We start from the raw sequence: 22,663 nt of genomic DNA, 5'->3' as shown, positions 1-22,663 counted from the left end.
CAAAGAAGGAGATGGGACCCGGGTGTCCTTCATGGAGCTGTCGGATAACATGTCCCGCAAGAGACACCGCCTCAACAGGGACACAGTGCGTCACCTGCGTGACATTCTAGCCAACTTGGCACCACGTGGAGGGGGAAAGCACCCATCTGATGTGGGCGTGAAGGTGAAGGCAGCCCTGAACTTCTACGCTACAGGATCGTTCCAGGGCTCAACAGGTGACCCATGTGGCACCTTGCAGTCATCCAGACACAAATGCATCCATAAGGTCACGGATGTGCTCTATGCCAGGGCATCGAACTACATAAATTTCATCATGGACCAGGCCTATCAGGACAGGAAGGTTGCGAGATTCTGGACCATAGTTGGACTGTCTCAGGTGCAGGGGGCCATCAATGGTAGTGGCTCTATATGCCCCGTGGCATCAGGGATTCCTTTATTAACAGGAAACCGTTCCAATCCCTTAATGTCCAGATGGTCTATGACAACCAGATGAGGACCATGCACGTGTGGGCACATTTTCTGGGAAGCATGCATGATAACATCATCCTTGGGCAGTCTCAAATCCCTGGGATTATCGAGGGTCATCCCAGGCTTCAGGGATGGCTTGTTGGGGACAAGGGATATCCGCTGAGGTCATGGCTGATGGCGCCAGTGTGGAGGCCTGAGACCGATGTGGAGGCCCGGTACAAAGCTCACAATGCTACCCAGTCTGTGATTGAGTGGTGCATTGGGCTTCTGAAGATGCAATTCCGCTGCCCTGACAGGTCCGGTGAGCCCTGCAGTACAGTCCCGATGTGAAGGCTATGGGACTCCTCCATTCGGCTTATGGGACTTCTCCCTTCGGCACTCCAGGTATTCCCAGCTCTGCCGTTGCATCTTCAGCAGCCAAATGAGGAGGGCTGGGGGTGCGATTTGAGGTTGCTGGTGGGAGGTGCTGGGACCCTGCGAGGAGGCAGCATGTGGGTTCAAGATGACATTCCGGGGATTGACGGAAGGGTGGAGGAATTGACGGAAGGGTGGAATGCCAAGGGGAGACAGGGGACACTTAACCTTGCAGACCTTAGGAGGTCATTCATTTTGTTCTACATTGACCCCTGTCCTCTAAGTCAGGCTCCTGGCACTGACTAGTGCGGTCACCGTCTCCCAAGTGGGATTGGTGACCTTGCTGAGGGACATCCTGCCAACATGTGGGTTGCCAACAATTGTGGCCTGCCCCAACTCCACAGCATCAAGCAATCAAGTCAAGGGCCCCTCCGAAAATCTGGGAGCTGATCTTCTCGCTGCCATCCTCCTGGACTGACTGTGAACAACTGCTGTGGAGCCGTTTAAATGCACCCTTGATTGAAGTGCTCAGATGATCCCCGTGATGAGTGAATCAGACAGTCTTGTGGCTCAGACGCGGCGTTTTTCAGGTGAGGACATTTTTTTTACAAAGTACCTGAAGATTGCGATCCAGATCGCAACGCTGTGGTTTTGGCGCCGAAAATATCATTTTCCACCCAAGATAGGGTTGAGAGAGAGAAACTTTTTTCCAGCAGTGAAGGATGTCTAGAACAAGGAGGCATATCAGAACCAGGCCATTCAGCAGAAAAGTTATGAAACATTTCTTCAGACAAAGATAGCAGAAATGTGAAACTACAAAAATCACTGGATTCTAGCTTAATTAATCATTTTAAAATCTGAGACGATAGATTTTGGCGAACAAACAATATCAAAGGACATGGAGCTAAGCTGGGTGAATGAAGTTAAGACACAGATCAGGCATGATCTAACTGAATGATGGTATAGGCTTGAGAGCAGAGTGTTTGTATACTACCAGAATTTTACAAATAATAACTCCAACCTTTAGAAGATATTTGAAAAAGTGAACAAATTGGAAAGACTTGGTGCAGAGAGTTCTAGCTCAGTTGGTAGATAATGGGACTCACAATCACCAAATCATTCATTGCATGATGATTTTTTTCCTTCAATCTTTATTTTATTGATTTCTACCAATGATGAAATTCCACAGCACTTTACCATTTTCTGAGGCCGTACTCAGAGGGATCTCCTTTTGGAGGCACCATATTGTCTGGCTGCCCCAGTCTTTTCTCCTCCCCACTCCTATTTCTGGCCTCCCACCTCTCCCCCCTCCCCCCCAACCTTGGCGAGGCCCTGGGAACTGCACCCCCCTCCCTTACCCCGCCTCTATTTGGTCAGGTCCCCAGGGCCCGATCACTGGCATTACCAACCTAGCATCCAGGCACCCTGGCATTGCCAGCCTGGAATTATGGCAGTGCCCCTGCCAACCTGGCAGTGCGACTCAGGCACCCTCGGCCTAGGGACCGCACTATTGGGCCGCCCGCTCAAGATGGCGGACAGATATTGGGATTCCCCCAGGAATCTCTCGTATTCCACGCCATGCATAAATTGGAACTCTGAATTGCATCCCGCTTTACGACCGTAAGGAGATAGTAAAAAGCATGCCGTATGCCTTTTTGACTATCTTCTCCACCTGTGTTGCCCCTTTCAGTGACCTGTGGACCTGTACACCTAGATCTCTCTGACTGTCAATACTCTTGAGGGTTCTACCATTCACTGTATATTCCCTACCTGCATTAGACCTTCCAAAATGCATTACCTCCCATTTGCCCGGATTAAGCTCCATCTGCCATCTCTCCGCCCAAGTCTCCAGACAATCTAAATCCTGCTGTATCCTCTAACAGTCCTCATCGCTATCCGCAATTCCATCAACCTTTGTGTCGTCTGCAAACTTACTAATCAGACCAGTTACATTTTCCTCCAAATCATTTGTATATACTATGAACAGCAAAGGTTCCAGCACTGAACCCTGCGGAACACCACTAGTCACAGCCCTTTACAATCCCTTTGCATTGTTACTATCCCAGTCTGCATTACGACCCCATTATAGCTGGAACTCGCTGCTGGAGGAGGTGGTGGAAGCAGGGACGATAGTGACGTTTAAGGGGCATCTTGACAAAGACATAAATAGGATGGGAATAGAGGGATACAGACCCCAGAAGTGTAGAAGATTTTAGTTTAGATGGGCAGCATGGTCGGCACAGGCTTGGAGGGCCGAAGGGCCTGTTCCTGTGCTGTACTTTTCTTTGTTCTTTGCGTTTTGTAAAACAAGTGCAGTTCAGCTCCGACGGAAGAACATAACGCGATTCTCCGTTTTAGCGACTAAGTGTTGACGCAAACGGAGCATGTGTGGTCTTTTACGACCAAAGTTTGTGTGTGAAACCCTCACCGATTCTGGGTGAAACTCTCAGCTCCCATGCCGAAAACGGGCAGAGAATGGCCGGGTCCCTGGCCGCGCATTCGCATGGCTGACGACCTGTAGTGGTCGGGTCATACAACATGGCGCCGGCCGTGGGCTGGCCTGACCCGCCATTCGCGACCCCACAGCCCACTACCTGGCCACCGCCCACCAGTCCCGCCCAGCCCTCGCAGAAGCTCCCCTGGCCAGCGGCACAGATCCCAGCCGAATGTGGCGGCTGTGGACACAGTCCGCAGCCGCCATACTAAGTTCCCGCACGGCTGAGACCACACGTGTCCTGCGCCGTCAGGAACTCGACCCATCGGGAGTGGAGCATAACAGGAGGGCCAGCCGATGATGCGCCAATGCCATTTCAATTGCGCGCGACGTGATAACATCATTTTCGAGGGGGCAGAGCATGGCTGACCGCCGTCAAACTGGCAGTGGAGTCAATTCTCCGCCCGATTGCCAATTACGCTATTGGCGTCGGGCCATGGAGAATCCAGTCCCATAAATCTCCCAAATGGAGAATACAGCCCACAATATTTTGGCCTTAACTGCTTTCTGTGATAGCCAATTCCACAGGAACACCACTCTCTGGGTGAAGAAATTTCTCCTCATCTCAGTTCTAAAAGGTTTACCCCGTATCCTTAGACCATTGGAAACATCCTGCATATACCTTGTCCTATTAGAATTTTATAGGTTTCTATGAGATTCCCCCCTCATTCTTCTGAACTCCAGTGAATATAATCCAAACAGACAAAATCTCCCCTCATACATGGGTCTCGCCATCCCAGGAATCAGTCTGGTGAACATTTTCTGCACTCCTTCGAGAGCAAGAACATCCTTCCTCAGATGACGAGACCAAAAGGGCACACAATTTTCCAAGTGTGGCCTCACCAAGGCCCTGTAAAATTGCAGCACGACATCCCTGCTCCTGTACTCTGGATTCTGCCTGGGATGGAACATTTAAGTTATGAAGAGAGGTTGGATAGGCTTGGGTTGTTTTTGTTGGAGCAGAGAAGATTGAGGGGCAACCTGCACAGCCTGGGATGGTGGTAGAGTCGGGTAGTACCTTAATGAACACTTGGCACGTCGTAACATTCAAGGCTATGGGTCCAGCACCGATCCCTGCAGTACCAACTAGCCTGCCATTCGAGAAAAAAAACAGTTTATTCCGACTCTTTGTTTCCTGTCTGCCAACAAGTTTTCTATCCCTTACAATACACTACCCTCAAACACCATTCAACAGATTGTTATTCAGCCTGCAATCCTTCAATTACTCCACAGCATTCTCAAAGGGAAATAAGCGTATGATATGCATGGTAACAACTGCCAGATTGTTTGTTGCATCATCATAATTTTAGCAATGCTAGTTCACAACTGAAATATCAATAATTTGTAATCAAGACTGTCATTTATAACCTGTCACAGATTCAAGCAGCTTGATGAAAGTATACAACAGAAACTGGCAGAAAGGGTTGAGTAAAAGATATGATCACCCTCTGGTGGCAAAAAGTAGAACATAAATTAATAGAATTATTAAGTAAAACTGGAGATAAAAGTCCAAAGGTTCAGAATTCAATTTGAATATTTTGTTGACGTGGAATACTCCAGTGTTGGATTCTCCTTTCACACTGGCAGTGCCCACGGGTGTCCCGGCAGCATTGGTGGTTGCAATAGAAAATCCCATTGATAAGCGGCGGGATCAGAGAATCCCGCCACCAGCGAATGGCACACTGCCAAGAAATGCGCGGCTGGGGGACCGGAGAATCCTGCCCAAAATCCGACAGAGAAGACAAAGTCCCATCTTCACGTTGGAGATACCCTCCACCGTGTTGTGTGGCACTACTACCACAAACAGAATTTGACCTTGCAAAGTCCTTACAAAGTCCTCCTAATATCTAGAGGCTTGCGCCAAAATTGGGAGAGCTGTCCCGCAAACTAGTCAAGCAACAGACAGACATTGCCTGTAAGTTATAATTCAGTGAGTAGGACTATATCTCATAAACCACCAACCCTAGGTAAGTCCTATCCCATCAGCAGAAATGACCCAGCAGAGGTAGCAGCGCAGTAATAGCAAACATTCGGGAGAGAGTTGCCCTGGGAGTCCGCAATATCGACTCTAGACCCCAAGAGGTCTTGTGGTATCAGGTCAAAGATTGGCATGGAAACCTCCTTCTGATTACCACAGAGCACCAGCCCCACCCCCTAGTTGATGAATTCGTACTCCTCCAAGTTGAACACCACTTGGAGGAAGCATTGAGGGTGGCAAGAGCACAGAATGTAACTCTGAGTCGGGGACTTCAATATCAATCACCAAGAGTGGCTTGGTAATAACTCCACAGACCAAGAGGGTTCTAAAGGACATAGCTGTTAGCCTGGGTCTGCAGCAGGTGGTGAGGGAACCAACAAGAGGGAAAAACATTCTTGACCGCATCTTCACCAGCCTGCCTGATGCAGAGGCATCTGTCCATAAGTGTTGGTCGGGGTGATTACTGCACAGTCCTTATTGAGACAAAGTTCCGTATTCACATTGGGGACATCCTCCGTGTTGTGTGGCACTTAAGTAAAGCCTTTGACAAGGTATCTCATGGTAGACTGGTACAAAAGGTGAAGTAACATGGGATCAGAGGAGAGCTGGCTAGTTGGATACAGAATTGACTTGGGCACAGAAGGCAGAGGGTATCAATAGAAGGGTGCCTTTCTGAATGGAAGTCTGTGACTAACGGCGTTCCACATGAGGAATTGAACAAACGAATGTGATATAAAATAGTTAGTTCAAATATTAGTTACAGTAATGTAGATAGTAGTGAGTTCACAAAGGACAAAGGAATTCAGAAAGCATGGCAAGGAGGATGGGGAAAAGGATGCTGCGTAACAAGAGGCCCAGGGTTAAGGAATGCGAAGTGAGCCAATCAGGATATATGGCCAGGTCAGGAGGTGTATAGGATGACCTATGGGAATCTTGTATGTGAAACTTGATGCCATTTGAATGTATTTGCAGAGGTTTCTTTGTCTCCGACCTCACTCGGTTCTAGGGTTTCAGGAGACAGCTTGTGTGTTCTGAAACTCATTATGAAGCGTGTCAGCCTTGCAAGTTGCTTAAAAATAAATAATATGATACCTACAAATCCATCTCGAGTTTTATTGAGGCCAGACTGACGGGTAAAGAATTCAATATTGTCACACAGAGATCAGTTCTGGGACCTTTGTTGTTCGTAGAGTATATAAATGATTTGGAAGAAAATGTAGCTGGTCTGATTAGTAAGTCTGCAGACGACACAAAAAATTGGTGGAGTTGTGGAGAGTTAAGATGATTGTCAGGGGATACAGCAGGGTATACACTGGTTGAAGTCTTGGGCGGAGAAATGGCAGATGGAATTTAATCCGGACAAGTGTGAGGTAATGCACTTTGGAAGGTCCAATGCATGTAGGAATTACACAGTAAATGGTAGAACTCTTGCGAGTATTGACAGGCAGAGAGATCTGGGCGTACATGTCCACCGATCACTGAACGTGGCAACGCATGTGGATAACGTGGTCAAGAAGTCATACGGCATGCTGGCTTAATCAGTCGGGGTATTGAATATAAAAATTGGCAGGTCATGTTGCAACTATACAGGACCTTAGATAATAATAATCTTTATTGTCACAAGTAGGCTTACATTAACACTGTAATGAAGTTACTGTAAAAAGCCACGAGTCGCCACATTCCGGCGCCTGTTCAGGTACACGGAGAGAGAATTCAAAATATCCAATTCACCTTACAGCATGTCTTTCGGAACCTGTGGGAGGAAACTGGAGCACCCGGAGTAAACCCATGCAGACATGGGGAGAATGTGCAGACTCCACATGGACAGTGATCCAAGCCGGGAATCGAACCTGGGAACCTGGCGCTGTGAAGCAACAGTGCTACCCACTGTGCAACCTGCCATCCTATCAGGTTGGCAGGCAACACCGCATCAGGAACCACAAGGTCAATGGTTAGTTAGGCCTCATTTGGAATATTCTGTACAATTCTGGTCACCACACTACCAGAGGATATGGATACTTTGGAGAGGGTACAGAAGCGGTTTACTATGATGTTGCCTGGTATGGAGGGCATTAGCTATGAGGAGAGGTTAGATAAAAGTGGTCTGTTCTCACTGGAACGATAGAGATTGAGAGGCGACCTGATAGATGTCTACAAGATTATGAGTGGCATAGACAGAGTGGATAATCAGATGCTCTTTCCTAGGGTAAGAGAGCCAAGTACTAGGGGACATAGTTTTAAAGTACGTGGGGAAAAGTTTAGGACAGATGTGTGAGGCACGTTTTTTTACACAGAGGGTGGTAACTATATGGAACACGTTGCCTGGGGAGGGGGTGGGAACAGGTACGATAGCGGCATTTAAGGGGCATCTAAACAAATATATGAATAGGGTGGGAATGGAAGGATACGGACTCCCTAAGTGCATACAGTGTTAGTTTAGGCATATACCATGGTCGGCGCAGGCCTGGAGGGCCGAAGGGCCTATTGCTGTGCTGTATTGTTCTTTGTACTAATGTGCTCAATGGGATAGATATCAAACAGATCTAGAAACTCAGGACTGTGTATCCATGAGGTGCTTTGAGCCATCAGCAGCTGCATTGTACTTAACCACAATCTGTAACCTCACAGCCCAGCACATCCCTACCATTGCCAGGGAAATAATCCTGGTTCAATGAACAGTGCAGGAGGGCATTTCAGAAGCAGCACGACGCCTACCGAAACGTGAGGTGTCAACTTCGTGAAGGGATTATTTGCTTGGCATGCAAGTGAAAGACATGGCTAAGCGATCTTACAACCAACAGATTAGATCTAAACTCTGCAGTCCTGCCACATGCAGCCATGAATGGTGGTGAACAAGTAAACAACTCACTGGACGAGGCTCCACAAAGATGATTCTGAGGTATTTGCTACAATCTTCAGCTAGAAGTGCTGAAGTAGATGGTCCATGTCGGTCTGGAGGTCCTCAGCATCACAGGTGCCAGTCATCAGCCAATTCAATTCACTCCGCGCAATATCAACAAATAGCTGGAGGCACTGGATACAGCAAATGCTATGCGCCCTGACAATATTCCGGCAATAGTCCTGAAACCTGCGCTCTAGAACTTACCATGTCACTTGTCAAACTATTCCAGTTTACAGTACTGGTGTCTACCTGACAATATGGATGTCCTGTCCACAAAGGGCAGGGAAAGTCCAACCCGGCCAATTACCACCCCATCAGTCTACTCTCAATAATCAGTAAAATGATGGAAGGAGTCATCAACAGTTCAATCAAGCGGCAGTTGCTTCCCAATAACCTGCTCAGTGGCACTCAGTTTGGGTTCCGCCAGGGTCACTCAAATCCTGACCTTATTACAGCCTTGGTTCAAAATGCACAAAAGAGCTGAACTCCGGAGGTGAGGTGAGAGTGACAGCCCTTGACATCAAGGCAGCATTTGACCGAGTGTGACATAGAACATAGAACATACAGTGCAGAAGCAGGCCATTCAGCCCATCGAGTCTGCACCGACCAATTTAAGCCCTCACTTCCATCCTATCCCCGTAACCCAATAACCCCTCCTAACCTTTTTTTTGGACACTAAGGGCAATTTAGCATGGCCAATCCACCTAACCTGCACGTCTTTGGACTGTGGGAGGAAACCGGAGCACCCGGAGGAAACCTACGCAGACACGGGGAGAACGTGCAGACTCCACACAGACAGTGACCCAAGCCGGAAATCGAACCTGGGCCCTGGAGCTGTGAAGCCACAGTGCTAGCCACTTGTGCTACCCTGCTGCCCATCAAGGAGTTCGAACAAAACTGGAGTCAATGGGAATCAGGGGGAAAACTCTCCGCTAGTTGGAGTCATATCTGTCACAAAGGAAGATGGTGGTTAGAGGTCAGTTATTTCAATTCCAGCACATCACTGCAGGGGTTCCTCAGGGTAGTGTCTTCGGCCCAACCATCTTCAGCTGCTTCATCAATGACCTCCCTTCCAACATAAAGTCAGAAGTGGGGATGTTTGCGGATGACTGCACAATGTTCAGCACCATTTGAGACTCCTCAGATAATGAAGCAGTCCATGTCTAAATGCAGTATCCAGGCTTTGGGCTGACAAGTGGCAAGTTACATTCATGCCACACAAGTGCCAGGCAATGACCATCTCCTACAAGATAGGATCTAAACATCACCCTTGACATTCAATGACATTACCATCGCTGAATACCCCAAAATCAACATCCTGGGTGTTACCATTGATTAGAAACTGAACTGGACTAGCCACATTATTAATGTGGCTACCAAGGCAGGTTAAAGGCTCGGAATCCTACGGCGAGTAACTCACCTCCTGACACCCCCCCAAAGCCTGTCCACCATCTACAAGGCACAAGTCAGGAGTGTACTGGGATACTCTCCACTTGCCTGGATGAGTGCAGCTCCAACAACAGTCACGAAGCTTGACAGCATCGAGGACAAAGCAGCCCTCTTGATTGCTCCCCCTTCCACAAACGTTCAAACCCTCCACCACCAATGAACAGTGGCAGCCGTGTGTACCATCTATAAGATGCAATGCAGTAACTCACCAAGGCTCCTTAGACAGCACCTTCCAAACACATGACCACTACCATCTAGAAGGAAAAGGGAAACAGATACCTGGGAACACCACCATCTGGAAGTTTCCATCCAATCCACTCACCAAACTGACTTGGAAATATATCGCCATTTCTCCACTGTCGCTGGGGCATCATCCTGGAACTCCCTCCCTAACAGCACTGTGGGTGTACCTACAGCTCAGGGACTTCAGTGGTTCAAGAAGGCAGCTCACCACCACCTTCTGAAGGTCAACTAGGGATGGGCAACGCCCACTAAATGAATTTTTAAAAAATGATATTGCCCATCCTTGTTTTCCCTCTTAGAATGTATCACTTACATTAATCCATCCATTCCACTAACCATCTATGTCCTCTTGAAGTCTATCAATATCCTCCTCACTTCCTAAGTTTGTGTCCTGCAGAAATTATGTCCTGCATACCCAAGTCTCAATCATGTATGTACAACACAAGAAGTGGTCCTCGCACAACTCCTGAGGAACCCACCATCCACCCATACCTTCCTCCAGTTCAAAAAACTCTTTGCTGTCACTCAGGCAACGTCAAATCCATGTTTTCACTGTTCCTTTTATTCCATGGACATCAACTTTGCTGGAAAGCTTAATAAGTGGCACTTTATCAAATGCCTTTTGGAAGTTCACGCACACCACATCAACTGAATCAACCCTCTCTATTATATCAAAAATCTCAATCAAGTTAACTAAACACTCTTGTCTTTAATTAATCCATGCCGGCTTTCCTTAATTAATCCACATTTGTCCTAGTGATTGCTCATTTTGTCTTAAAATCTTTCCCATCACCGTGTTAAACTGACTGGCCTGGATTGAAAATAAGAAGTGATCGTGAAGCGAGCACAGAGGTGAGAGGCAAACAGGACCGGATCCAATGAAGGCAGCAACATTTTTTATGAAGGGTAGGTTGAGGTGAGCCAGGAAGATGTTTTTTTATTATACTTTTCAGTTAATTTGAGCAGACACTCACTAAATTAACTCTTGTTAGTCCTGAGGTCCTAAAAGCAGAATAGAGGGAGCTAGAAAGGAAGTTAAGAAATCGGATCTCAAAGGATCACTACCAGTGCCATGTGCTAGTCAGAGTAGAAATGACAGGATATATTGGATGAATACGTGGCTAAAGAGATGGTGTCAGGGGGAGGGTTTCAGATTCTTGGGGAATTGGGGGAAGTGGGAAGTGGGACCTGTACAAACTGGACGGGTTACTCCTGGGCAGGACTGGAGCTGATGTCCTAGGAGGGCTATTTGCTTGAGCATTTGGGGAGGGTTTAAATGAATATACCAGGGGAGTGGGAACCTATGCAAGGAGTCAGAGAAAGAGGGAGCAAGGACAAAAACAAAAAGTAGAAAAGTGGGGTTATTGGGTTACCGGGATAGGGTGGAGGCGTGGGCTTAAGTGGGGTGCTCTTTCCAAGAGCCGGTGCAGACTCGATGGGACGAATGGCCTCCTTCTGCACAGTAAATTCTATGAAACCAAGGGCAAAATTCAAACAAGGCAAAAGAGAAAAATATTGGGACCAAGACAAACAATGTGAAAAAGACAAACTTAAAGGCTCTGTGCCTTAGTGCACGGAGCATTTACAATAAAGTGGATGAACTAATTGTGCAGATAGGTATAAATGGGTACGATATAATTGGGATTACGGAGACATGGCTGCAGGGAACTGAACGTCCCAGGGTTTTCAGTATTTAGGAAGGACAGCATAAAAGAAAAGGTGATGGCATGGCACTGCTGGTTAAAGAGGAAATTAACACAGTAGTGAGAAAGGATATTAGCTCTGACAATGTGGTGTCTGTATGGGTAGAGTTGAGAAATACCAAGGGCCAAAAAACATTAGTGGGTGTCTTTTGTGAGGGCCATGAAGAATCCAGCACGAGTTTTAAGGATACAAAGAAGTAACATTTATTTACAATAACATATATATACAACAGCAGCAGCAACTTCGCTTGCTGCTCACTCTTTCCTTCTGGTTCCAAACTGGCCAGCTTTATTTATACAGGGAGTCTGCTAATGATTTATCCGCCCCCCCCTCATTGAGGAAGCTCATACTCCCACAGGATTGTGGGATTGCCATTAGTCCCCAGCCAAAGGTAAGCAAGCAGGTTATAAGTGTCATATATGGACCCCAAAACTGCAGTGGTGAGGTTGGGAATGGCATTAAACATAAAATTAGAGATGCATGGAATAAGATAATATTGGTGATAATGGATGATTTTAATCTTCACATAGATTGGGTAAATCAAATTATCCACAATGCCGTAGAGGAGGAATTCCAGGAGTGTATATGGGATGGTTTTCTTGACCAATATGTGGAGGAACCAACTAGAGAGTAGGTCATCTTAGACTGGGTACTGTGTAATGAGAAGGGGATCATTGGCGATCTGGCTATACGAGACCCCTTGGGGATGAGCGACATAACATTCTGGAATTTTTAAATCAAGATGGAGAGTGAAGTAGTTGATTCGGGGACTACGGTGCTGAATCTTAATAAAAGGGATTATGAAGATATGAGGCATGAGTTGGCCTTGTTAGATTGGGGCGAGTTACTTAAAGGGATGACAATGGACAATGGATAGGCAATGGAAAACATTCAAGGAACACATGGGGGAACTAGAGAAACTGTTCATTCCTGTCTGGCACAAAAGCAAAGGGGGTAAGAGGGCCAATCCATGGCTTACAAAGGAAATTAGAAATAGTATCCGATCCAAGGAAGAAGCATACAAATTGGCCAAGAAAAATAATGGGTCTGAGGATTGGGAGCAGTTTAGAATTCAGCAAAGAAGGATGAAGGGATTGATTAAGAAAGTAAACAGGTTTCGGGATTTTGCCCGGAGGCAGGTTCCAAGTTTTCCTTGCTCCCCCTGAGAGGACTACAGGATAAGGTAATGTCAAAAACGTGGGTTGGGGAGGGGAGGGGAGGTTCTCGGAGATGTACAAGCAATTGATGGAGTGGGAAGGGGTCCCGATCGGGGAGGTGAAGAGGAAGAGTTGGGAGGGGAGTTGGAAGCCGGATTATGGGAAAAGGCCTTGAGGCGAGTCAATTCATCCTCGTCGTGTGCGAGGCTCAGTCTGATCCAGTTCAAGGTGGTCCATAGGGCTCATATGACTGTAGGTTTTTTGAGAAAGTGGAGGATAGGTGCGGACGCTGTGGGGGAAGCCCGGCGAATCATGTACATGTTTTGGGCGTATCTGAAGTTGAGGGGATTCTGGTAGGGATTTGCGGACGTTATGTCAGAGGTCCTGGAAGGGAGGGTGACTCCGAGTCCAGAATTGGCAACATTTGGGGTATCAGAAGAGCCAGGGGCCCGGGGTGGGGGGCCTATGTTTTGGCCTTTTCCTCCGTGGAGGCCCGGAGATGGATTTTGCTGGGATGGAGGGACTCGGAGCCTCCAAAGTCAGGAGCATGGGTCAGCGATATGGCAGGGTTTCTCAGGCTGGAAAAGATTAAGTTCGCCTTGAGAGGTTCAATTCAGGGGTTCGCCCGGAGGTGGCAGCCGCTCATCGACTTCTTCAAGGAAAATTGAACGTCAGCAGCAAGGGCGGGGGAAGAACATCGTGTCCGGGTAATTAGGAAATAGGGCGTGGGTGGTCGGGGATGTTATTTTTTTATGTTTTTTGCGTGTTTAAGAAATGTTGAAGTGTTAAAACTGTGAAAATTACAAATTCTTCAATAAAATATTTTCTAAATAAAAAAAAGGGGAAAGTACAGTACGAAAGGAAGCTTGCAGGGAACATAAAGACTGACACTAAGAGTTTCTATAGATAGGTGAAGAGAAAGAGATTGGTAAAGAGAAATGTAGGCCCCCTACAGACAGAAACAAAAAATAAGGAACAAAGAAATGGTTGAACAATTAAATACATATTTTGGTTCTGTCTTCACAAAAGAGGACACAAGTCAGATACCAGAAATGTTGGAGAAGAAAGGTTCAGTGAGAGGGAGGAACTGAGGGAGATCAACATTAGTAGAGCAATGGTGCTGGGAATATTGATGGAATTGAAGACGGATAAATCCCCAGGGCCTGAGAATTTGCATCCCAGAGTGCTTAAGGAGGTGGCTCTGGAAATAGTGGATGCATTGGTGGTCATCTTCCGGGATTCTATAGACTCTGGAACTGTCCCTGCAGATTGGAGGGTAGCTCACATCACTCCAATATTCAAAAAGGGAGGTAGAGAGAAAGCAGGGAATTATAGACCAGTAAGCCTAACATCGGTAATGGGGAAAATACTTGAATCGATTATCAAGGACTTTATAGCGGAACATTTAGAAAGCAGTGGCAGGATCAGAGTCAACATGGATTTATGAAGGGAAAATCATGCTTGACAAATCTGTTGGAATTCTTTGAAGATGTAACTAGTACAGTTGTCAAGGGGGAGCCAATCGATGTGGTATATTTGGACTTTCAGAAGGCATTTGACAAAGTCCCGCAAAAGAGATTATTGTGCAAAACTAAAGCGCATGGGATTGTCGGAAATGTATTGAGGTGGATAGAAAACTGGTTGGGAGAGAGGAAACAAAGAGTAGGGATTAATGGGTCCTTTTCTAATTGGCAGGCAATAACTGGGACCTCAGCTATTCACAATATATATTAACGATTTGGATGAGGGAACACAATGTGACATCTTAAAGTTTGCAGATGATAAGTTGGGTGGGAGGGTGACGAGGATGCAAGGATCCTACAACATGATCTGGACAGGTTGGGTGAGTGGGCAAATCAATGGCAGGTGCAGTATAATTTGGATAAGTGTGAGGTTATTCACTTCGGAAGCAAAAACAGGAAGGCAGATTACTACCTGAATGGTTGTAAATTAGGAGAGGGGAGTGTGCAGCGGGACCTGGGTGTCCTTGTGCACCAGTCGCTGAATGTAAGCATGCAGGTGCAGCAGGTGGTAAAGAAGGCTAATGGTATGTTGGCCTTCATTGCGAGAGGTTTCGAGTACAGGAGCAGGGATGTGTTGCTGCAATTGTACAGGGTCTTGGTGAGGCCACACCTGGAGTATTGTGTGCAGTTTTGGTCTCCTTTTCTGAGGAAGGATGTTCTTGCTCTCGAGGGAGTGCAGCGAAGGTTTACCAGACTGATTCCAGGGATGGCGGGACTGTCATATGAGGAGAGATTAACAAGGTTGGGATTGTTCTCGCTGGAGTTCAGAAGAATGAGGGGGGATCTTAAAGAGATTTAGAAAATTCTAACGGGACTGGACAGGGTAGATGCAGGGAAGATGTTCCCAATGGTGGGTGTTTCCAGAACTAGGGGTCACAGTCAGGATTCAGGGTAAACCATTTTGGACAGAGATAAGGAGGTATTTCTTCACCCACAGAGTGGTGAGCCTGTGGAATTCGTTACCACAGGAAGTAGTTGATGCTAAAACATTGAATATATTCAAGAGGCGGCTAGATATTGCACTTGGTGAGAATGGGCTCAAAGGCTGGGATCAAAGGCTATGGGGAGAAAGCAGGATTAGGCTATTGGGTTGGATGATCAGCCACGATCGTGATGAATAGCGGAGCAGGCTCAAAGGGCCAAAAGGCCTCCTCCTGCTCCTATCTTCTGTGCATCTATGTATCTATAACAGAAATGGGAGGAGTGCACAGTTGATCTCGCCCCACTACTCCACAGGTCGCAACATTAGTGTAAATGTGTCCCCAAAATGCTAATTATTTACCATTTTACTACGGTAGACCCAGAGAGACTTTAACCAGGCTTCTTTCAAAACTGAAACTTTTTTCTTAAAAGTTACAAGAACTAGGTAACACACAACTTGGAATTGGGTGTATAACCAACTCTCACTTTACACAAACACCCACAGACAAAGGACAAACATTAGAATGTCTGTAGAGATGGGAGGTTGAAGAAAAAGCATAAAGTTTGCAGGGTTTTGACATTGTCAATCTGGTCTCCCTCAAGTGAAGATAGACCGCTAATCCCAGTAGATATCTGAAGGCTCTCACCAATGGAGCTTCGGCGTGGAGGAGAATATAGCAGGATCAATCCTTCTTGTCTCAGCCTCTCGGATTTCCAAAGCCAGACAGTTCCACTGAGATGAAAATTCTTATCTGTATACTGATTACCACTATTTCAAGCAAGGTAAAGAGAATGTGAACTGTGCAGTTTTCCTCTTTCCCAGTTAATTAACAACTGAGTTGAGAAAAAAAAGTTTGAAACTTAAACCTTATCTTTGTCAGGTGATCTCCAATAAATCACTAGCCTTTTCACAGATTTTTCTCATAGCCATTAAATTAATTACCTTTCAAATAAAGGTAGCTGCAGGGCAGCACGGTAGCCTTGTGGATAGCATAATTGCTTCACAGCTCCAGGGTCCCAGGTTCGATTCCAGCTTGGGTCACTGTCTGTGCGGAGTCTGCACATCCTCCCCGTGTGTGCGTGGGTTTCCTTCGGGTGCTCCGGTTTCCTCCCACAGTCCAAAGATGTGCAGGTTAGGTGGATTGGCCATGATAAATTGCCCTTAGTGTCCAAAATTGCCCTTAGTGTTGGGTGGGGTTACTGGGTTATGGGGATAGGGTGGCGGTGTTGACCTTGGGTAGGGTGCTCTTTCCAAGAGCCGGTGCAGACTCGATGGGCCGAATGGCCTCCTTCTGCACTGTAAATTCTCTCTATCTATGAAATAAGCAAATAGCTCTCCTCCTCGAGTTCCATGCTGGTCAGGTGATTTCTTGGAAAGGCATGCTTGCTCCCAGTCCACAGGTAAATTTATGACCATTTAAAAAAAACTCAAGTGTCCAAATAATACAATGTCCTTCCAAACTTAATGTAGTCCTGGCAGGTACAGTTCTAAAATTCTCATTTCCTCCAACCAACATTCATGGCATAACGTCTTTCTTAATGCTGTGAGTTAATATGTGTTAAAGTTATACAGCATTAAATCTTACATTACTGGCAGATATTTTTCTCAGAACACTGATTCAAAGTCAATTGTTCTGCGTACTGCATATATCTTTACAATAAACACATAATTTTGCCTCAACAATATTACCTCGCCTGTGAAGCTCTATTTTCAAACTGAGAAAACATAATTTCAAAATAACGCTGGCGTGGGTGATTTCTTGTACTACTTATATCAACTAAAATGATTGCTCCCGGATTTATGCTCTCCAATTGAAAATCAGTGTCAGACTCCAAGGACTGGACTTTACAGGATGGGGCGAGTAGGTACAATTCTCTCCCCCCACCCCCATATGCTGCAGCATGGCAACAACAAGGAAAGTGTGTGACTTCTACTCCTCACATAAAGGAAGTCCCACTTTCAGGTGGCGAGCAGCTCTTGTAGTCCCAGCAGCCAGTTGTGGGTACTGCCAGGACAGCAAATAGACGCAGGACAAAAGCTTTACTGGATCCTGGACTCATAAAGTCAGAGGCTTTGGGAAGGAATTATCAGTCACCATAGAGAGGGGGGAGGTGGTTGTGTGGATTTTGCAGTGTGGACAGGGAGGAAGGAAGGGGTGGGTGCTATCTCCGGGAAAGTCCCTCCCCACTGCTTGAAAAAAACTTATCCGAAAGAATGGGCTGCCCACTCCCACCTGCCAGTCCATGCCATCAGCATTACGGTATGGGCAGTATGTTAACTTGGGACCACAAACGAGGTAATCAAATTCAATGTTGAAAAGAAGGAACTTTTTAATATAAATAAATAACTAAGTTTAACGATAACAGTAACTCAGCAGAACAGTAGTAACAGCAATAACTATGAAAAAAGGAGCACTAGTAAAACAGGTCTTGCATACAGCTCACCTTTTTGTAGACTGCCAAAGCCCGCACATGATCAGAACCCTCAACAGATGTCAGTAAAACAATTACATAGAAGAAAGACTTATAAGAACATTCTGTACTCTGTAACAGGCAGCCTAATATTGGGTCAATTTGCTTGTAAACAAACTCAATTGACCCTTAATTGGTTATTTACATTTGGTGGATGGGCTTCTAATTCCGGTGCCTACTCATCCCCCATATTGTTGGGGAAATGTTGGTGAGTTAGCCACCTCTCATAGTTTACATGGGCCCTCGCCGAATACATATGGTAGTAGCCGTAAAAGTGGGTGAAGAGAAAGGACATCTTAGTGACAATGTAACGTTATGCCAACAATTGTTTGTTTTGTACCACATCTTTACACACACACTTTTTCCCTTTGGGAAATAGTGGGGAAGTGTGGAAAGGATTAGCAGGCTGATGATTAACCTGCTTGAATTGCATCATGAATGCTACTTGAGTGGCCAGCAAGTTATGGAATGGGATGTAAACCTGGAACTTCTGGCCCAGAGGCAGGGGTTCTATCTACTGAGCATCAAGACCCCCAATGCCTACAGTCGATCAGGATAAGAAAATGAAATCTAGATGACTTACTTTAATGGCTCATAAAATATCTAAAAAAAGGAAAAAAATTGCTTTTATATCGTGCCTTTCATGAATTCAAGACATTCCAATTTGCTTCACAGGGTAATTAATTACTTTTGAAAGGTAGGTATTATTGCAATGTAGGGACATGATATCTGTTGAATATTTCCAAGGCTGTCTGAGTCAATTCAACCTTGGCTGATAGTATTCTCAGCTGAGGCAGAAGACTATGGGTTCAATCCCACCCTAGGAATTGAACACATGACCTAAGTTCACACTTCAATGCCATACCGACAGAGTGCTACATTGTCAGAGGTGACATCTTTCAGGTGCCAGGTTAAACAGAGGCCCTGTCAGTTGTACAATGTACAAAGCAAAGGGTAGCTCTTCCAGGCTCCAGACCAATATTTTTTCTACAACCACCACCAAGAAATAGATGAGCTGGTCATTTATTTTGTTTACATTTATGGGAATTTGCTGTGTACCGATTGGCTGTCATGTTTCACACATGATAAAAGTAACAACACTTTGTGTGGTGGGTGGTTTGGGATACCCTGAGGTCGTGACAAGCACTCTGTAAAGTCAGATTGTTTCTTTCTAAATTATCTACTTGGTTGATATTCACAGCCACAGATTCCAGTCGAAAGAGTTGATTAGGTTCTGGTGCATTACAAACAAGAGAATGCAAAATAGGCATTCTGTTACCTTGCAGCACTGGCGAGTGACATTTTGTTGAGTATATCCAAGATTGTGATGAAGGGAATCAAGGGAGATGGTGACTGTGCAAGAACACAGGCTTGTGGTAGAAGATCAGCCATAATGTTATTGAATGGTGGAGCAGACCCGAAAGGTCTACTCCTGCTCCTATGTCTTCTGATCTAATCACCAAAGGAGCTGTAACCATCAGATCTGTAAAGAGTGATTAAACAGCCACTCTTTGAAACATAGAATAGTTACAGCACAGAAGAAGGCAGCCATTTGTCCCATCATGTTTGTGCTGGCCCTCTGAAGAAGCAATTCACCTGGTGCAGTTCCCTTATCTTTTCCCATAGTCCTGTAAACTTTTCCTTTTCTGAATGATTTGCATAAATACTTATTTTTAACATTATTATTCATTTCCTTTTCATTCATCTTTAACACATGCCAGAATGTTATTGCCAATAGGATATATGCCAAGTTTTCACTAAGAATGTTAAAGAAAACCTCTACCACAGCAATGACATATTGATACTGAAACTAGTCTGTCAAAGAATAGTAGATGATGTTCAAGGCATTTTTGTATGCACATTTGAAAGGCATGCTTTTCCATGCCTGCATATTTAAGTGTGACAAGATCTTTTCTGTAGGTGGGTATTGTCAAAATGCATTGACAAAAGTAATTTGCCTGAAAGCAGGTTTCTCAATAAAACAGATGTTGCAGCCCTTTCTTATTTATTTCTGGAGATACTTAAACGTGGGTCTATTCAGACAACAGTATATTATCAGAACCCGTTTCTTCTATTTAAATGGTTGCTCTTTGCAGAGGAAGACAGGTGTTAATTTAAAATGATGGTTAAACTGTCCTGCAACTAGCAATTTAATTTAACATTGATAAATAAAAAGTTGTTACTCACCCTATAATACATTTTCCGCAAATTTGACTGAACTTACCAATCTTAGGAATCAAGTTATTTTGAAAGTAGAGAATTTTCAGATCTCTGCACCATTTGTCAATGTATTCAATTCTCTCTATTTCTTGCTGATGTAATGAAATTTCTTCGAGTGAAAATATCTCGCAGTTATTATGTTCTGCTCGTTGCCTTATCAAACTTTCAGTAACTGCAGGACAACAAAATCAAAGAGGTAAGTGGGCAACATGGAAGCTCAAAAACCTTCTTGTTTTCTAATAACTATCAGCTGAAGCATTTCAGTAAAGAAACTAAATCTGACATAGATGGCACTCTGAATTGAGAAAGTTGAGATTTCAGGTTTGATATCACTTAATAGGAACCTCATGGAGTTATCTTCTTCAGTTCAGAGGACATTTTTGTCAAAAGATATCATGAGGTATTCTGGTGCTGAGTGTGTTTGGTATCACTGGACATTGGGATTGTACATTTAGCAATGACTTTACTGTTTTCAGACGGAGCATTGATCAGTTATCGCGCTGATTCCGTCCTCTCTGCTCCAACCCAGACAGCTCTCAGCCGCCTGCTAACCGGCCCAAGTCTCAGGGAAATCAGCTGAGAAGAGGCTTACAAAGCCCAACCCCAACCCCCGACCATCGCCTGCCCCGAGCGCCTGAGCGGCCGCTGCCCGACCACTGGGTGCCTGGTAGATGAGTTCACCACCGAGTGTCCCCAACCGCTTCACCCCGGCTGTGGCCTGGTGCCGGCCATCCTACTCGGACAGCTGGACTCAGCGGGGGTAGCGGGAAGGTGTTTGTTCAATCCTGAGCTGCTGGACATCGGCTCCGAGGCCTCGGTCCGGCTCTTTGACTCACTTCGCACCATCTCAGCGTCTCACTGAACCCTGGCAGCTCGGAGCTGGGAAGCGCCGCCGTAACCCTGGAAACTGACAGTCCCGCCCCTGTAACCCTAGAAACTGACAGCCCGCCCCCTGTAACCCTGGAAACTGACAGCCCCGCCCCTTGTAACCCTGGAATCTGACAGTCCCGCCCCCTGTAACCCTGGAAACTGACAGCCCCATCCCTATAACCCTGGAAACTGACAGTCCCGCCCCCTGTAACCCTGGAAACTGACAGCCCCGCCCCCTGTAACCCTGGAAACTGACAGCCCCGCCCCCTTTAACCCTGGAAACTGACAATCCCGCCCCCCTGTAACCCTGGAATCTGACAGCCCCACCCCCCTGTAACCCTGGAAACTGACAGCCCCGCCCCCTGTAACCCTGGAAACTGACAGCTCCGCCCCCTGTAACCCTGGAAACTGACAGCCCCGCCCCCTTTAACCCTGGAAACTGACAATCCCGCCCCCCTGTAACCCTGGAATCTGACAGCCCCACCCCCCTGTAACCCTGGAAACTGACAGCCCCGCCCCCTGTAACCCTGGAAACTGACAGCTCCGCCCCCTGTAACCCTGGAATCTGACAGCCCCATCCCTATAACCCTGGAAACTGACAGCTCCGCCCCCTGTAACCCTGGAAACTGACAGCCCCGCCCCCTTTAACCCTGGAAACTGACAATCCCGCCCCCCTGTAACCCTGGAATCTGACAGCCCCACCCCCCTGTAACCCTGGAAACTGACAGCCCCGCCCCCTATAACCCTGGAAACTGACAGTACCGCCCCCCTGTAACCCTGGAATCTGACAGCCCCGCCCCCTGTAACCCTGGAAACTGACAGCTCCACCCCCTGTAACCCTGGAAACTGACAGCTGCGCCCCCTGTAACCCTGGAATCTGACAGCCCCGCCTCCTGTAACCCTGGAATCTGACAGCCCCACCCCCCTGTAACCTGGAAACGGACAGCCCCGCCCCCTGGAAACTGACAGCCCCGCCCCCTATAACCCTGGAAACTGACAGTCCCGCCCCCTGTAACCCTGGAATCTGACAGCCCCGCCCCCTGTAACCCTGGAAACTGACAGCTCCGCCCCCTGTAACCCTGGAAACTGACAGCCCCGCCCCCTGTAACCCTGGAAACTGACAGCCCCGCCCCCTGTAACCCTGGAAACTGACAGCTCCGCCCCCTGTAACCCTGGAATCTGACAGCCCCACCCCCCTGTAACCTGGAAACGGACAGCCCCGCCCCTATAATGCTGGATACTGACAGCCCCGCCCCCTGCAACCCTGAAAACTGACAACCCCGCCTCCTGTAACGATGAAAACGGACAACCCCGCCCCCTGTAACCCTGGAAACTGACAGCCCGCCTCCTGTAACCTTGGAAAGTGACAGGTCCGCCTCCTGTAACCTTGGAAACTGACAGCCACGCCCCCTGTCACCCTGGAAACTGAAATGTCACGCCCCTGTAACCGTAGAAACTGATAGGCCCGCACCTGGAAACTGACAGACCTGCCTCTGTAACCCTGGAAATTTGCAGCCCCGCCCCCTGTAATCTTGGAGCGGAACAGCCCCACGCCCCGTAACCCTGGAAACTGATACCAGTTGCAAAAATTAAACATTGAGGGGAGGAGATATAAACGATTTTAGCTGGCATGAAAATGGATAAGTCCCCAGGCCGGGATGAGATGTATCCCAGGCTGCTGGGAGGCAAGGTATGAGATTGAAGAGGCACTAACAATAATATTCAAATCCTCTCTGGCCACAGGAGAGCTGCTGGAGGAGTGGAGGACATTGTTGTGTTTGGTCCTTTGTACTTTACAAAGGAATCCACCAAACACTTTGATTTGCCCAAACCAGAATATCTTATTGAGTCTGTGATAAAATAGCAATCTGATACAGAGCATGTTATCATGGGGTCTGCAAACTACTT

The 22,663-nt window shown here is 46.7% G+C and overlaps 1 protein-coding gene across 2 annotated transcripts in view; it reads right to left on the bottom strand.

The window, feature by feature from the left end:
- The window catches only part of dnaaf11 (dynein axonemal assembly factor 11), a 139,067-nt gene extending 118,243 nt beyond the window's left edge, over positions 1-20,824 (bottom strand). For both annotated transcript variants that reach the window (XM_072467849.1, XM_072467850.1), the window contains exons 1-2: positions 20,722-20,824; positions 19,890-20,057 (exon numbers count right to left, since the gene is read on the bottom strand). In XM_072467849.1, coding sequence (XP_072323950.1) covers positions 19,890-20,057; positions 20,722-20,731 — 178 coding nt within the window. In that variant the 5' untranslated portion in view covers positions 20,732-20,824. The remainder of the gene's footprint in view (positions 1-19,889; positions 20,058-20,721) is intronic.
- Between the last annotated feature and the right edge of the window lie 1,839 nt (positions 20,825-22,663).

The sequence above is a fragment of the Scyliorhinus torazame genome, chromosome 11 (genome assembly GCF_047496885.1).
Source record: "Scyliorhinus torazame isolate Kashiwa2021f chromosome 11, sScyTor2.1, whole genome shotgun sequence".
NCBI classification, from domain to species: Eukaryota; Metazoa; Chordata; class Chondrichthyes; order Carcharhiniformes; family Scyliorhinidae; genus Scyliorhinus; species Scyliorhinus torazame.
The sequence above is the reverse complement of the archived record's forward strand: the minus strand, read 5'-3'. Positions and strand labels throughout refer to the sequence as shown.